The 17,549-nt window shown below is 44.6% G+C and overlaps 1 protein-coding gene across 4 annotated transcripts in view; it reads right to left on the reverse strand.

Annotated features, from left to right (window-relative positions):
• ETV6 (ETS variant transcription factor 6) overlaps window positions 1–17,549 on the reverse strand; it is a 215,802-nt gene that overhangs the window by 114,789 nt on the left and 83,464 nt on the right. For 2 of the 4 annotated variants that reach the window (XM_087814789.1, XM_087814787.1), the window contains exon 2: window positions 14,127–14,256. The exons of 1 other annotated variant lie outside the window; for it this stretch is intronic. In XM_087814789.1, the coding sequence (XP_087670915.1) occupies window positions 14,127–14,256 (130 nt within the window). The remainder of the gene's footprint in view (window positions 1–14,126; window positions 14,257–17,549) is intronic. One more of the 4 variants, XM_087814788.1, reaches the window with a different exon arrangement.

Here is a 17,549-nt window from a genome sequence, read left to right on the forward strand (position 1 = left end):
CCATGTATAGTTACTGCCTACAAGCTTTTAAAGGCCAGCCTGAGGAAATAGCTGTGCTGGTGGTTTTTTTTACCCCACTGCTGAAGACATCTTCAATCATTGCTTTGTGTCGAAGGGGGAAGGGAAGAGGTCATTTCTGTGAGTCTTGGCAGCATGGGCCCGTAACAAAACCTGTAAGGCCTCTGTGTGGGTCAGGGATGGGTGAAGCCACAAAGAAAGGCAGCAAGAGAGATGCTCCGAAGCTGGGCTGCTGGGGAGAGCTGTTAAAGATAGAGACGGTGCAGCTAATGGTGGGGGTGGGAGGAAGGAGAGGAAGGGAGAGGAAGGCTGTGAAGGAAGGTGCGGGGGGACGGATATAATCCAGCATACAGAAACCTGTCAGGATGGGATTTATTTTTGTTCTGTGAGGGAGTATAATAGGGCTTTGCCTGCACTCTCAATAGCTGTTTTGAAGTGAGCCCGGCTGGTATGTCTTTAATTTGTCATTTCATTATGAAACTGTTTCCCTTCCAAGAAGCCTTCAAGTCAGGAAGCTCTGTCTGCCCACACAGGAAATTCCTTTGCTTCAACTTCCCCAAAAAGGAAATTTCCCTCAGAAGTGGGCCCAGCATATGCCTTTGAGCAGAGCTGTTTCAAGAAACTTTGGCAGCTGAGTCCTGAAAACACCCCTGGTTTTCTGGGGCTGCTGGGATGTCGAGATAAACAGCTGGGCTCTCACCCAGGGGGTGGGGACCCCACCGAGACGGACCCTGGCCTCCCTCTTCTTTCTCCCGTGCCCTCGCCCTCACCCTCGCCCTCCGTACACCCTGGGCTATGCCAGGAGCTTTAACTCTCCAAGAGGGCATCAGGACCTGCAACTTTCATCAAGAAATAGGCAAATCTGGGCCCTGCCTGGGTAGCTCCACTGGCTGAGCATCGTCCTGATGTGCCAAGGTGGCGGGTTAGATCTCTGGTCAGGGCAGGTACAAGAAGCAACCTATGAGTGCACAAACAAGTGGAACAACAAACCGATGTTCCTCTCTCTCTCTCTCAAACCAATTTTAAAAAACAGGCATCATGTGTGTGCATGTGCACGCGCGCACACACACTCACAATCAGGCGCCCCGCAGCCATCACACGCACTTCAACACAAGGCAGCAATTCTTGTCCTCCCTCAACCCCTCCACACACTTGAGATTTCAGGTAGAAAGACTGCGGTATCTCAAATGAAGAGAGTGTACAAAAATGAAATGGCCAATCATAGGTCCCTAAAACACATATATTACCAAATTACCTTGTATCAAGAGTGGTGGATTTTTTTTCAAAACGAACTTCCCCAGTGAGGATTTTAAGTAAAATATGGAAGGGGAAGAAAATATATCCAGCCACAGTCTTATAAAAATTAATCTCTCAGAAATATTGTGAATGACTAAGCGGTGAGAGGCCCAAGCAGCTGTGCTGAAATGAATAATAATCTATAGTATTTTATGAAGCTTCTTAGCAGAGGCATTAGTAGGAAACTGCCAGATTCACAGTTGAGTTTTTAATTTTCCATTTCAAATCACTTCATTTAAGAAAAAAAAAAAGTTGTGAGAAGGAAACAACACAGAGACCTAAAGCACAAAAAGAGAGAGTGGCAGTGAACTTCAAACCCTATAGCAAGAGAGGGACAAAGAGAGACATAGACAGATGAAGAACTAAGACGGCCCTGGATTCCCAGCCCCCCCCCCCCCCCCCCCCCCCCGGCAATTAGATTGCACTAGAATGGCAGAGCAATAAGGATCTGATTTTACTACACTATTCATGTGCCTGGACTCTGTAAGGGATATTATTGACCAGGAAACAGAGCGATATTTAAGGGACTAGTGAGATTCATATAGCTCACTGAAATCTGAACACATTCACCACAAGGTTCTGGGTTGTGGTCAATATTTTCTGTGAAGTGGATTTATAATTTTATTTTAATGAGTTATTCTATTTTTCTAAAATTTATGAGGTTCTAACTACAGCTGGATCTCAGAGGGGGACCCAACATTATTTTTCATGTTCTTAAAGAGAATGGGCTAGGGAACAGTTTTGCTTATACTGGGAGGAAAGGTGGAGGGTCTGATGGACCTGTTCTGCCACCTACCAGTTCTGTGGCTTTGGCCCAGCTCCTTAACCTCTTTAAACCTGACTTTTTATCTGTAAAGTGAGGATAATAAAGCTCAGTTCATAGGAGTGTCATAAGGATTAAATGATATAATATATGTGAAAAGTGCCTACCATAAGCACTCAATAAATGGAAGTTATTACTCCATATGGAGAGCCGTGAGGGATCTTTCTCCCCAATTCCACACTCCCACTCTTCATTTAAACCACTCACCTCTGGCTAGCTCCTGCAAGCTCCACACAAGTCAAGATTCTCCTGACCACTCCAACTTGAGACTTGGATTAAAAGGGTCCCTTATACGCCTGTGTGGTCTTGGCACTGTGATCACACATTCAACCCCCGAGAATGGTGGAAAGGCTTACTTTAAGAATGCAGATTTATACCCCAAAATTCACTACTGCTCTCAAGGAAATACAGATGGCTTGCACATTCTCAAGTTGATGTTGTGCTCAAGGAGGTCCAACTTTATTAGGCTGATCCCATTGCTAGCAACATCCCGAGACCAATGACCAGGCATGGTAGGTGTGAGATTACTCATCTTGGTCTCCGAGGTCCTGGTTCACAATGTTTTGTCTAAATCAAGGGGCCTGGAATTTCCATCTAATCTTACGTCTGTCTCCTCTAAGGAGAAGGCCAGCCGCAAGCAAAACTACAAAGTTTATTTCCAACTCTATCCCTTCCCTTGACCTTCCCTGCTGGCCATGGTTCTTCCATTTCAACAGATTCAAAAGATTTGATAAAATAATTTTCATTAAGATATCAGGGACTTAAGAAGGTACTAGCTGCTATCATAAGTCTTTACTCCTAAAAGTAGAGCTAGGTAGAAATATGTCCTGGTCTAAAAGGGATGTATCTCGACAGTGAAATACCAGGTCCCACAGCAGATCACTGAGGGAGATACTGAAGTTCAGGGCGGTCTTAAATCGCTGCAACTGAGTGACCACATACCCTGCCGAAGCATAACACTGGCCCTGTTCACAGACAACCACAGACCTCTGTCCTGGACCAGAGTAGCTATCTGGACAATAAAAGTTTAGAAGCCGAACTCTTTCTGAATCTCGATGCTCCTTCAGCAGACAAAGTACCAGCCATGAGAGTGCTACACGGCTGGATGTGCAATGCCAATGCTATAATACCCGGTCCTATTTCTTCGAGTTTTTCCCCTGGATCACTGCGGGTGGTAGGAGTCATCACAGAAGCTCCGTGAAGCAGATATCTGGCGCAATAGCTATGAGACCATCCAAAACACACACTCTCTCTCTCTCTCTCTCATTTGGATTCATCTAAAGTAAAATTTTTCTTTGCCGAAGAATCAAAGGGAAAAAAATTTTCCTTTTACAAGGGCCAAAAAAATTTCGCATCTGTTTAGATTTCTGTAGGTCTCTGAAGTTCCTCTCCGAATGATCAGAGAATTAAAGTTTCTAACCCCTGACTCTCAAGTGAGAAATAGCTCTCTTAGGGAATTTCTACTTCTGTGTTCCTAAAAGGCCTTTAAATAAAACCCCAAATATCTGGGTGAATATTTGAAGCATGGCCAAAGGTTAAGGTCAGTGAGAGCACCACACAAAATGCTTGACGGAGTTGCTGATAAGGGAACGAGAAGTGTGTGTGCAGGGCGGGGAATCTGTGAGGTGGCTTCTGCACCGCCTCACACGAGAAGCGAGAAGAGCAGACGTGGGAGGGAGTTCAGTTCTGTGAGAACAACCGTGTGGACGGAATCAGAATGAAGAGGAAAGGAAAGAGTTTTCTCCCCCACTCTGTTCACATCTAGTAGGAAAATATGCCCAAGGCAGTCGGACCTTCCAACCCATCAGAATAATAGGTCTGTGAACTTGCAGTTCTTAGGGCTGCTTCCTGAAGCAAGGCCTACGGGAGAAGGGGGAAGGAGTAATTTTATTTCCTCAAGAGGGCTGGCACCAAATCGCAGGCTCATGTCTGCTTCTCTACAAAGAGCTTCTGGTGTTGGTGACCCAGGAGCTACTTCAGGAAGCAAAATAAAAGCCCTCCTCAGCTTTGTTCACCAATCCCTGCTGCTTCAGACAATTCTTTTCTCCCTAATCTACAGCCTGTGGAGCCCTTTTCACAGCCTGTGGCGAGGAGTAGGTGACTTGAGTAACTAGTTCAGGGCCTCTATTTAGAAATGGTTTCTTGGGTGTGAGTTTTCATACCCAGGGGATGGTATAAGTGTCACAGATTCTCTCTGCTGGCTGCGGCGGATGGAAATGTACTTGAAAGCTCAGCATCAAAGCCTTCACTTTAGAAGCTGAAAGCCTTCATTCCTTGCCAACTGTGTGCTTCCCCCCCCATAATTAATAAATGCAGTATTAATTGGGCATGTGCTATGGTGCCAGCTGAAGGAGGGTAGCGTGGTCTAATAGACCACGCAGATCTACTGGCTTTGTAAAGCCCGAAACCCCATGGACACCTTCTAGAGAGGGAGCAAAATGCAGACTGTCATTTTTACAGGTTGCAGGAGAGGCCAACATGCCTCAAGTTGCAGAGGGGATTCCCACAAATTCTAGAGCTGGGGTCAAGAAGGTAGTTGCCAGAAGCCACACCTGTGCCTAATGCACTGGGCAAGGGGCCAACTCGCAGATGAGTCTCAGGCTGGAAGGGGGGCTGTGAGAACAGGGAAGGAGGCCTGGGGTTCGGCTGTAAGGTCCTGGTAACCAGTGTGAGGAGCGAGAAGCCAGGGCTGCCTTCAGAAGACATGCAAGGCCCAGGAGCTGGCTCTGTACCTGATCTCAATCGTGGGCAGCATAGGGAAGCATACAGCAGTGGCTGGCACTGAATTTCTGTATTTCCTTGCAGGGGGGGCATCGTCACAGACTACAATTTCCTGTGTCACTGAAATACCATCTGCACTCAACCCTGATGTTCAGCACTCAAAATCAAGTGAATGATCATGATTCTTAGCATTTACAGATAATGCCCCCCTCTAATATCCCTGGGATCTCTCTTCTGGAATTAAAGAACAATAAAATAAATAGCTGAGCTGCGAAGAACCCAAAGAATTGTATACTCGGGTACTGGGCTTGACACAGGAGCATACTATTCAGGGTGACTCTACTAGTAATCACACTGGGCCAACACTCAGAGGGTGGACCCCCAGACAAGTGAACCTCCCTGCTCCGTTGTCCTAGAGTAGGGTTTCCCAGCACATATGCCAGGTGGGTAAATACCTGACAATGTTTCTGAAGCGGGTCAAATGAACAGAGTATTAGAAAGTGAAATGCTTTAATTTGTGAACACAGTAATATAATCTCTGTTCGAGAATATCATCTTTTCTACTGTATAATAATAATCTGGGAGGTAAATCATCTCTTTTAAAAAGGTGCAAAATCATGGACATCAGAAACCTCTTTTTACTTCATTTAATTTTCTTTCTAACACTTCAGAATTTATACAGATGCCTGAAAATACGTTGCAAATAACAGTCTGCATAAAGGAATGAATTTTAAAACGTATCTTCTTCTAAGTTCAAAAGATAGGTTTATGTCTCTGATTTTATCCCTTTGGTCTTTCTTGTCTTTAGTTTATATAAGGTTTGCTTAAATTAAAAAAATAAATAAATAAATAAAAAATCAACCTATTGGCTTGGCTTTTTCTCCTGCTAACCAACAGCTAGAAGGAAATAATTTCCATCGGTTCCTAATTCTTTCAAGGAGCAACATGGTGAAGTGAAAAGATGCCTGGGGTTTGGATACAGATCTGGATTCCAATTGTGACTCCTCCACTTTCTCTGTGTGTCTCTGGCAAGGGATTTACCACTCTGACCCTCAGCTATAAAACGCTTTGCAGGGTTAGTGACTAGTCAGAATAATACATATAAAGTTCCTGGCACTACAAAGTGCTCGATAAATAGTAGTGACAATGATTACTTATTCTGCACATTACTGTAACATATTCTCTAGAGTGGCGTCTTATTAACAGTTGGCCTCGGAAAGGCTCCTAAGGAGGAGAGCAGCTCCTGTCAGCTGGCAGGTGGAGTATGATGACAGAAAAAAAGAAACTCATTTGCAAAGATAAGCCACTCCTGGAAAACAAATGGGTAATTAAATCCTAACACTGTTATTTCTAAAACAGAGCTACGTAAGTTTACTGCCTGCTACCCCTTAAGCTGCTGCTATTCCACACTCCCCAACACTCCCGTAGGTACTTTTTCTTTACCCTCCTCAGCGAACCATTTTAGTTAATGCCCCACCCCCAGACTAGAGAATTCAGCCCAGCTGAATGGGTGAACTAAAGCCTTCCCTGCACAGCCCTGCACGGTTAGACTCTTCCTTCCAGGCATCCAATCTGCACCCACCTCACATCACATCCACAGCTCTTTATCGAGTATCCGTATCTGCAATCTGCATTTCTATTACTGAAATCTTAGAGCCCCATTTGAGGCTATTTCTAGCCATGATCTAGAGGAAACAGAAATAGAGTCTAATTTCAAAAGAATGGGGTTTAGTCCACCTACTCACGATGGAAGCGTAAGTATCAGGGGAGGGTGACTAATTATCCTTGGGAATTTACAGTCAGCATGTGGCCAGAGACAGGGACGGTTTAAATCCCTCAAACCCTGTTCTATCCTGCTTCAGAAGAGACCAGCGAAAAGAACCCCGAAACACACGTGCACGGTCCAGGCAATAGAACCAGAGACCTCCTACGGCGGCAGCGAAATCAGTAACATCAAAGGTCCTTGGTAACATTTACCTCTGGAAAAGGGTAAGGACAAAGTGGTCAAGGTCATTCCTGTCAGACACTCCAAGAGTCTGAGCTACTGATGAAGTTTAACTCAGGCATGAAGCAAAATGGGAGGAAGTATCTGTTATTTGAGGATGGAAACTTTATCATATTTGTAGAGACTCGGCCCCATCAGTGCTCTGAGATAATAAAGAGGAGGTGGGGAGTGACCTAGGGAAGGAGAGTTCAAGCCGACATCATGCTGAATCTTTATGACGCCTGCCAGAGGATTACGGAGCTATAGATGAGGCCGACCATGGACTCAGGGCAGGCACCTCCCATTCTGCAGAACCCTATTACACCAAGAGAAAGGACACAGAGGTACTGGTGTTGGGAAAATCCAAGGGGAGATGGCTGAGAGGAGATAGAAGAAATGAAAATGTCATTTCTTATTTCCTGTTGTTCAAGTCTCTACTCATGGAATGAACGGGTTCTCACAGGCTTTTATTTCTAAATGGCTCTCTTGCTGGGTCTGTCATAAACTTTCAATATTGGGTCTAGAATAGAGCTGGGCATCTCTGGGCTCACATAAATAACCCACCGAGCTGGGGGGTGGGGGGGGAACAATCAATTGCTGACAGCTTCCAAATGTCTATTACAGAACTGTAAGGACACTGATGGCCCTCCCCACCCCCTCCACAGGATCGGAGCCCCTTTGTCAGGCGCATGCCGGAGGAGCTGCCTTAAATGTGCAGGGAGCTCGGCATGAAACGCGAAGTGAAAGAAAAGGTCAATAGACCTCTGGTTATATATTTCTTTTAGAAAAAGACGTCTAAAAATAGCTACATTTATTGAAGCTGCTTCCTTATCAGGAAGCACGGAGCTAGGAATTAACGTCTGCCTGCATCGGAAATTCTTTCAGACAGCAAACCCAAAAAGGAAATTTCCCTTCCAAAGCATCCTGGCTGGTCTGCCACGGGCTGTTTTTTCTCTTCACGCTGTTTGAAGCAGCTGACCTGGGCCCTGGTGCAGCCGCATGGGCTGCTGGAGAAGCAGGAAGACTTCAAGCATTTGAGTGTAAAAAGTGAAGGTACCCAAAGGAAGGCTTGAGGGGAACAAAATATCAAATGTGGGTGGCTGGTCATCTTCATGAGAAGTCGTTACTGCTTTGTCAAGACCCTGAGAATGAAATCTTCCCCATGTCCTTGCCTCAACTCTGCTGGTGATGTCACCACACGTCATAGGCAGCTATGTGCGGAGAGGCCATTTTTGGAACACTGATAATGGCAAAGGACAGGGAGGGTCTGCTGGGCCTTAGAAGAGGGCGGGGAAGGCTGAGGTAGGAGGCTTAGGGATCAAATATTTCCACTAGAGACATGGTGTGGGTAGAAAAGGCCCTGGGATGGAAGGCCCCAGGGCGGAACTGGGCTCCTAGAAACCTTAGGGAGTGGTTAGAAAAGGAAGCCAATTTTCACAGTGACTTAGGGAAATCAGTCTCAATGCTGTGCAGACAGAACTCTAGGTCCTTTCTTTAATGAAACAAACAAGGACGTACATGTTTCTCTTGGCCCTTTAAAATGGGAAAAATCCACCTCCTATAAAGAGGTTATTTACCAGCTTGGGAAACCAAAATTGAGCTCTTGTGAGTTACTAGCCACTGTCTGCCAGGCACTGTGCTGGGTGTTATACATATAATAGCTCTGACACTTGTAAGAAATCTGAGTCTTGGCAAGCCTGGAATCAAGCCCACTCGGGTCTGTCTGAACCTAAGTCCTTCCTATTACCATGCTTTTTTACTTGGAAAGAATGAAAGGAAAATGGGTCCTGCTCCCAGGAGGCCATCCTTGGTGAAATGTCAGAGAATGGGGATACCTGGTTGAGCTCCACTCCAACTGCTAGCCCTCTGAGGCCTTCACAGCCAGCTCTGTCCTTTTGGCTGCAGAGAACAACTGAACTTCAACCTGAGCTCACAAGAAAGTAGAGGGAAGAGTAGTAGAAGTGGGTGAGCAAGATTAGAATGAATTATCCACAGTAACAGGCTCGTGTTCCTGATGAAAGCCAGCCTGTTGGAGGTTCAGCACTAATTAATGGTCAAGTGCATCACTAGAGCCCTAGTTACTCCATCCCTGCACCCATGACCGCCCAGACTCCCATAATCAGCAGTTCTTTCAGGTCCATGAGACTCTGCCATTGTGTTTTCTCCTAAGAAAGCCAAGTGGTGACTTCAGAAATAGAAATCACATTAGATTCCTCAAGTGCTGTGTGAATCTAGATAATTCAGTAGACCTATCTGAGCCACAGTCATCTCATCAATAAAACAGAATTAATAACACCTACTTCAAGGACTGTTGCATGACTAAATAAGATAGCACATATGAATGCATCCTATTACTTATAACAATATAAAATATTAACTATGATTATACTGAATTCCCATTTTTGCCTTTTCTTTGGGAACAAAAATAACTTGAAAGTATATAAAATTGTTGTTGGTTGCAGCTAATTAGAAATGAGAGACGCTGCATCTCTTTTTACTACCCTGGTTCTAATATAGCTTTGCTTGTCACGTGACTGTCTTCAACTCAGTTACTCTGCTGAGAATGCAAAATCGCCAAGCGGGTGAGCAGCGGCGAGGTAATGTTTCCAGAGGAAGGCATTAAATTAAATTATTAAACACACACAAGTAGGAGTAGTAATGTAAGAATTCTGAAAGGCTCACAAGGAAAGGCAGTAGAGCCAAGGGACTATTTCTGGTGTTCTGACTCTAGAAAACTCCAAGCGGCTATTATGACTATTTATTAACCTGCAACATCATAAACCGTAACCCTATTAAATATGATGAATGACTCCTAGGTTACGATTTTTAAATACCAATTCACAGGGATTTTAGAAGGCCAAACGGGCATCACGGAATGCGAAGTCTTTGGGCAAATGGCGATTATGTGATTAGATGCAATTATAGCAACTAAAGATGAAATGATGATGGCAAAAGGAATTTAGAATAAAGAAAACACATTTACTTACTTAAATTCTGCCCCATCAATCTGAACTATACTTACTGTTATCATAGGGGCAGCCTGGAATCACTGTTGAGGCCAAGTGTTTCCAGAGGCTGGCACCACCTTTTGCTGTGCCCTTGGCACTCATTCCTCCATGAATTTAGAAAAAGGTGGTCTCTGGGCAGACAAATGAGGAAGACCTCTCCCTCACATGAGGAAAACCTCCCTGATGAGAATTTTAAGAAGGCATCTATTGCTCCAAGCTGCAGCCCTTCCCTGCTCAGAGAATCGGGAGTGATCTTGTCAAGGAACTCTGGGGGTCTCTGTCCTCTTAAGTGTTTTTGAGGTATGCCCTCTTTAAAAAAAATGGGACTTTCTGTTCTTATCTACTTGTTATAATTGTACTTCAGTTCATCTATCCTTGAGCTTAAAAAAAATACAATCAGAACCATTTATGGAAAAAGAAGAAAAAAATAGCAGCTCTTTCTACTTCTCAGTAAACATACTTGTGCTTGCCCTCCTGATGAGACAGGGAAGTCCCAGGAACCTGCTGCAAGGCTGCTGAAGGGCACTTGCCTGCACATGTGGGCTGTGAGGAAGCCAGACCGGGATGCACGGGGCTGGCCCTTCTCCCCGGCTCTCCGGGGCCTTTCCTAGGCCCAGACTGCCCCTGGCTGTCCCTTTCAAGTCCTCTACACTTAAGTCTATCACCACTTAACACTGCTCCATTTATCACTTGGTTTTTTATCACAGGCAAATAAAAAGAAAAGGCATTACTTTGTGCTTTTCAATAGCTTGCTAATCTGTCACACTGTGTCTTCAGTTTGAGTATAGCCCTGTGTTTGCAGAGCAAAACTGTGAGAAACCCTCAGTAAGAGAATCTTAAACACTATGATCCCTGCCCTCCCTCCTATCAGGAAAGGATATATTTTGACTTAAGCATGAAAAGAGAAAAAGAAAGAGTTAAGAAAAAGGGTTTATCTGGAGATCAATGAGGATAAATGATGAAAAGAAGCCACTTTGAGGCACATCAGCCTGGCGAGTATCTCTTTAAAAAAAAGCAGCTAAAAATGCTTTCAACCTCGCAATACCATAAATGTCCTGCTGCTGTCTTGGCTTCCACATTCTTCCCCGTACTTTCCATGAGCATTCCACTGGGAACTGTCTGGAATCCCAGATTAAAACAGCAATAACCCAACTCCCTTGTTAGAATATTTATTTTCTTTTAGGTTTGGAAACTCAGCTGGGACGCATCTTTAAGTATACAGCCCAGCCTCAACCATCCTAGGGGCTACATGAGATGTTTCTCAAACAGCTCAATGGGTAGCCGAGTCCTGGAACGGGACAGGGAGGAGGGCATTTCAGCCTCGTGTGGAAAGCCCCAGCTTCAGACAAATAACAAAAGCCTGGGAACCTCCACTTTCAGAGGATTCGTTCCAGATGTCAGAACTAATGGTGTCACAACGGGGCTCATGCAGATTACCAAGGAGGTTCCTGAAGTCAGACTGCCAGAGAGCATGCATTTAGGCAAAATCATCACCCTGACCTGAATCCATAATCTAACAACTAAATCTAGCCTAAGGTTGGCAGCAATATGATACAGTCCTATATCTCATAATTATCTATATGGGGGATCCATCCATCCATCCATCCATCCACCCACCCACCTAATGCAGCAAACCACTCAATAACTGACTGACCATGGTTAATCAGAATACTGAATCACTTAGAACAGATTGTTAGATTCTGTGGTCTAACATCTGATCCTAAGAACAGATTTTAGCCATAAACCAATGCTATGGCCATATCAGTGAATAATGACTGTCAACCCTGAATTCATCCATCCAACCATCTAAAAAAATATTTATTAAACACACATTGTGGCATAGTAGATAAGAATATAAGCTTTGGAGTCAGACAGAATTGAGTTTCAATCCTGACTTTATCTCTTACCACCTTTGGCGAGTTGTTTAAATTCTCTAAGCCCTAAATTCCTTATGTGTGACATGGATATAAAAAGAATATCAACCTTACAAGTACTGCTGTTAGAATTAAACAAAATAATTTACATAAAGGACTTCACGCAGTGCCCGGTACAAGGTAATCCCACAATAAATACTGGCTCAATGATCATGTGCTGGGCACACAGTAGGGCCTGGCAAAACAGCGGTAAGCTGTGGCTCACTGAGAAAACTGTCTAATCCTGAAAAAATTGAAGTCTTGGTATGGGAAAAACAGTTCACGTAGGGAGAATGAATCCTTAGGTGAGAATCATAATATTTGGAAGAGAGCTGTTTAACGTTCTCTTGCCCAGTCACAATGTCATATGGTAGGAAAACTGAGTGTTAGAACGGCTGACTCACAGTCAAACAGCTGGTTTAATGGCAGAACTAGTTAAGAATTAAGATCTCCAGTCTGCCAGTTTGCTTGGTGTGTGTCTGGTTTGTTTTACCATGATAACTTCCTATAGAGAGGCAGCTCTATGGTCAAAGAGCTGACGTTTGCAAAGGAATTGAGAAGCAGCCCAGAAATTAGGGCCTCCTTCGAGGGGTGTACAGGAATAAGAAGCTACAAAAGAAACAGCAGCCCCCCTGGGACAAGCCTTCCTAATTCTTTGCTCTCTGCACCTGGCGAGGTATTTGGTCTGCTTTATTCTTTTCTGTATCCCCAGCATCCAGCAGAGTCCCTGGGACAGCGTGGGTCATCAATAACTATTTGTTGAATGAAGACATGAATGAGATTAGGTAGCAGGAGTGTTCTGAATGCGTGGCAGGAGGGTGTTCCACCCTGAAGTGAATATACCAGTCATGAGGCAGCTTTTAGAGGAAAAGATGCTATTACCTGGCTGTGGCTTCTCTTGCAATCCTGTCTGCTGCCATGGTGCCAAAACGCTCCAGTTTACTAAGGACAACAGTGCCTACAGCCATGACCTTGGCACCTTTACGGTCCCGATCTCATCTTTAAAAGTTCACTGTGGAGAAGGTGGTAGAGTGGAGCTATGCCCTTCACCTCCTTGCCTAAGTGAAGCTGGAATGTGCTGACCCTAACATGTAGCAACTGTGTAAATAGTGATGGACACAGCAAGCTGGAAGAGGGGGAGAATCCTCATGGTCCCCAACTCCTTGCCAAAAGCCCAGCATCCATCCTGACTGTGGGGGAGAAGGGGTTACCAGCAATGTTCCCCCAGCATCAGTCATCTGATTCCCTGAATTATCACAGAAAGAGAAAAGAGAAGCCTGTGTCCTCTGTCCCCTACTGTTCTCCATCTTCAGCAAGCAGCCTTCTGGCTCCTGAGGACGGAGGGAACAAGAGAATAACCTGGGGAGCACTGCCATGCCAGGAAGAGATGGCAAGCACAACCGTGCCACTATTGAAGTTATTAGGAATTAACTAGGGAAGGGCCAAGGTGACCCCCAGTGTCCTCTATAACCTGGACTTGTGCCCTCAGGATAATATTCAAGCCAGAGAACCTGGCATTTTCTTGGACACCAGGATGAGGGTGGGAATCAGGTGATTCATTCTCCCCAGCTGCCCCCATCACATTGTATCTGGGCTGGGTGGTGGCACAGGAAAGACAAAAAAGGAAATGACAGGTGTCGGCTGTTTGGAGCCTGGCCCCAGCAGCACAAGTGTGTTGGCCTCGATGCCCTGCCAAGTTGTGGCTGAAGAATCAGACAGGGGAGGTGGCAGAGGCGAGGGGTAGAGATGATTTGGGAGACAAAGGTGGAAATACCACAAGCCAATTAAACGGCTATGGGTAAAGCAGGCACAAGAGAAGGAAGAGCGGGGTGTAGAAGAAAGGAGGAGAGAAAGGCCATACCCAGGCATGTAAAATTTAGGAAAGGAAAGCAGCCAGCATGGAGGAGGCAGGAGGGGAGAGGCCCTGGAAAGCCAGGAAGAGCACACAGCTTATAAAGCAAAGCAGGGAGTGAGTCGGACTCAGAAGCTGAGCAAAACATAAGGCCTAAGAAAACAGTAAAGGGGAGTTAGTGTGACTTAGAAAGACAGACAAACTGTCCCCCCAAATTCACCTTGCTTCTTAGGAGATTTAGTTGACTCTGCCATATATATTCCCCATCCCAGATTTTGAGCTAATATGTCATAGAACTGAAATGAATACTCAGAGAAAGAAGGGACAGGAATGTCAAGGTTTGCAAAGCCTTCCTGGGGAGGGGGTGAAGTCATGTGAGAACACTCTCAGAGCTCTCCCCTCTCCAGCTGGACGCCCTGCCCCGCAGCCCCGCGCAGGCCATCATTCTGACCCTGGGCCCCCTGGCCCTGCGGCCCTCTGGCCCTGCCCCGGCGGGCGCGCAGACACTCACGCAGGTGCGCCGGCAGGCGGATCGAATCTTCCTCCATCCTGAGCGCTCGGGGCACTGGAACATGAAGCGGAGTCGAGGAGGCGTAACTCGGCACGGGACTCTCGGGAGGTGTATATGAAATTCGCTCCTGCTGTTAAAAACAAGGGCAGGAAGAGGGGAGGGGGAAAAGACAATGAACATTTGGAACTAGGTGTGAAATCAGGGAGGGGGTGGGAGCAGAAGGGGGGGGGGCGGCATATGAGCACCGGCCAAGCAATCCCGCCTGCCCCCTCTAGACACTATTCGGTTGCATTCCAGATTTCCAGGTTTTAGGATTTATAACAAAACTCTGGAAAGGTTTAAAAGAGGGCTTTTCCTTTGGACTCGGATCAATAGGTGTCCATTTTTTCCCCTCTCTGTGTACTAGTGGTTTTGTTCAAGTAAAGAGGCGAGACAAGGCGGAGGAAATGAAAAAGTATGTCCTAGAAAACGGCTTTAAAGACTACTCTCAAAAATGACTTTTTCAAGTCATAATTAATGTCACCAATACATTAAAACCACGTTTCCTCTCCTCCGGCAATATCCTCAGTCTACCAAGTATGATCCTGTACTCAGACCCAATGAGAGGGGAGCGCAAAGTGATGGATTATAAATTCCAGATTTAGTTAATAAATCTACAAGCAAGATTTTTCTATCATCTACCAATCTCATTATACAACCACGACCCAAAATCTATATCCAATGTTTAATTTTTTTTTTCTTCCTAGCAAGGAGTTATCTGTAACATTAACGGGTATCTCCTTGTACCTTCATTTCCTGGCTCAGAATATTTCCTTTTCTTCTGAACTGTTTCAGAGATTCAAAGAATCATCTGCATTTAAGAAAAGTACTATTTAACTGAAAACACTCAACAGACAAGGAAAGGGGAGGGGGCTTCAGCAGATTCACTGTTTAAACAGGCAGCATTTGTTGGATCAATTAAAACTACTGGGTGGGATGGAAAGGATTATTATTCGTTTGAAGTTAAAATATGGCAAATAATGGCAAGAAACCAGCTATAGCAATAGGCCAGAAGAGCAGTACAATTTGCATCTTAGATCGACATACCCACTAGTTTGATTTGCAGGCCATACATACTAAAACCTAACTTCCGTTAGTTTCTGTGGTTTAACTGGGCAAAGCAAAGTGGGACACACCAAGTCTAAAAATAGCTTGGGGGAAAAAGATCAGTCAAATGCCATTATGAAAACAGAAATCAGGAGCAAAAGAAAAATCACAGACTAAAATAAAGCAAAGGGGGTGTTTATGTTTCAGAAAGATAGTTCTCTAACATTTTAGATTTCATCAAATATGCAAAGGGAAGCAGGGGAGTGTCGTGTCGTGTCGTGTGTGTCGTCCGTCCCCCCGCCCTCTAACCAAAGTAAAGCTTTTCTTCCCTTCATACCCTGGAAAGTTTGGTGGTTGTGGTAGGAAGTTTCAATTTTAAATGAATATATACATATTTTTGTAATTTCCGAATGGAATCGCTAAACCTTCTCTGGGGTATCTTCTATCAGCAAATAGGGCATTTGGAATATTTCTATTTAAACACACATCCTAAAGTTTCCTGGAGAATTTGTTAATTAAGGGCAGTCACATAAATGCTAAATTTCATTTCTGTGTCAATCAAGATGCTCTATGAAAGGTCACCCAGAGGCATCTGAAACCTTCAACTTCACTTTTCTCTAACTTGATCAAACATTACACATATTTTGAGCAACTCTAACGTAAAAGTGAGTTATATTTTTGGTGTTTGGTTTGGGGTTTTGGGGGTGAAAGAGGCAAAGACATGAACATATGTGGGAAATATACAAAATCTGATGAGGGGGTTTTTCAGGGTAATTGTAAACATAGTCTGTAACAAATTCTCCATACACTTCAACCCTCGAATCACCCTTCAGTCCCAGTGTATATCTAGATATCTTATCTACCGTTAACTCCATTCCCAGAAATAGCTTTCTGTTTTGTTAGGGTGTTTTTGCAGAAGTGAAACTGTTGATGAAGAAAACACAGCATGGCCAAAGAGTTTTTAAATGGCTTGGCATGAGTGGGAGAAAAAAAGAAAATGGCATTTTGTAATACGATGATTTTCTCTTCAAAGCACGGAGAAACTCCCGAGATCCTATCTATATGAGTGAGAAGCCACCTCATCCCAACTCCCTCATCCCTCATAAACTCTACCAAGGACAGGATGGGAGAAACCCAGTCCTCCAAGAGGATTTTACTTTATTTTGTGAATAACCTACCTTTGGCCTGCTTATGAGAGTCAATCTAGGTACCACCTTTAAAACATGTTATGTCCTGACTTGCTAAATCATCACTGTGCTGTGCCTTCATCTCACTGTGCTCTCTCTGGAGCAGCCCCAGGGACTGAACTTCGGTGTGGCCCCCTGTCCTCACTGCTACACTGCATGCCACACTTCAGTGCTCACCCTGGCATTTTATACCACCTTCTTCCATACATCCAAACAACTCTGGATGGAAACAACTGTGCTGTTTTATGATGAAACCTATAAAAAGAAGGCCAGAGACTGAGTGATGGTGGACCCTGAATTCTTCTCATTCCTGATGATGGTTTCCACTCAGCAATATTTTGACACCATAAACTTGGGAGGCCGGAAACTGTTTTTAAAAGGTCCATGGAGAGACCAGTCAGGGGAAAGCAAAATGCACCTCTAGGGCCTCCAGTGATTTGCTAAGTCATTATACACCTACTGTTACCCTGGGCTCAGTGGCCAACAGAGTACAGGGGACCCCAGAAAGGATGTAGCACAGGGCCTGGGGTCCTTTCCAAAAAGAACAAAACATACATCTGGAATCCTTTGACTTTCTTTTTGTTAATTTCTGGGGTGACTCACGTGGTCCTGATTTTTCAATCTATTACTATAGCCATGCACTTAACATTCAGCACACTGTCATCAATGAGAAAAATGACATTGCACTATCTCAGATGCAGATATCTAGACAGAGAGGGTTAAGGAGACTAACACCCAATTTCCCAAAAAAATGAAACCTCCTTATTCCCACAATTGCTTCTCTGGTCCGACCCCAACAAAGAAAAGTGCCAGCTTACAGCTCATTCACCTCTAGAACAAACTGTCAGTCCAATGAGAACCAAAGGTGTTTCACTTTGACATTACAGAGGGGATAACAATTTTCCCAAGAGGATTATAACCACTGGTCTAATTAAATTGAAATGCTGCAGACAGTGGTATCGGTGCATTCAAGTGTTGTAGGGGATAAACTGCCAGTGGAGGTCAATGATGTGACTAAAAGTGCCGTGATGTGGTTACATTATTGTTTAGGTGCTGGAAAAAAGAAAACAGGCTGCTCTCAAATTTGCAGACACAATCTATTGAACCAATGGGCAGATGAAAAGGGAAGCCCTGCCATTTGCAAGGCCAA

Source organism: Miniopterus natalensis, chromosome 2, assembly GCF_054644295.1.
Source record: "Miniopterus natalensis isolate mMinNat1 chromosome 2, mMinNat1.hap1, whole genome shotgun sequence".
NCBI lineage: Eukaryota > Metazoa > Chordata > Mammalia > Chiroptera > Miniopteridae > Miniopterus > Miniopterus natalensis.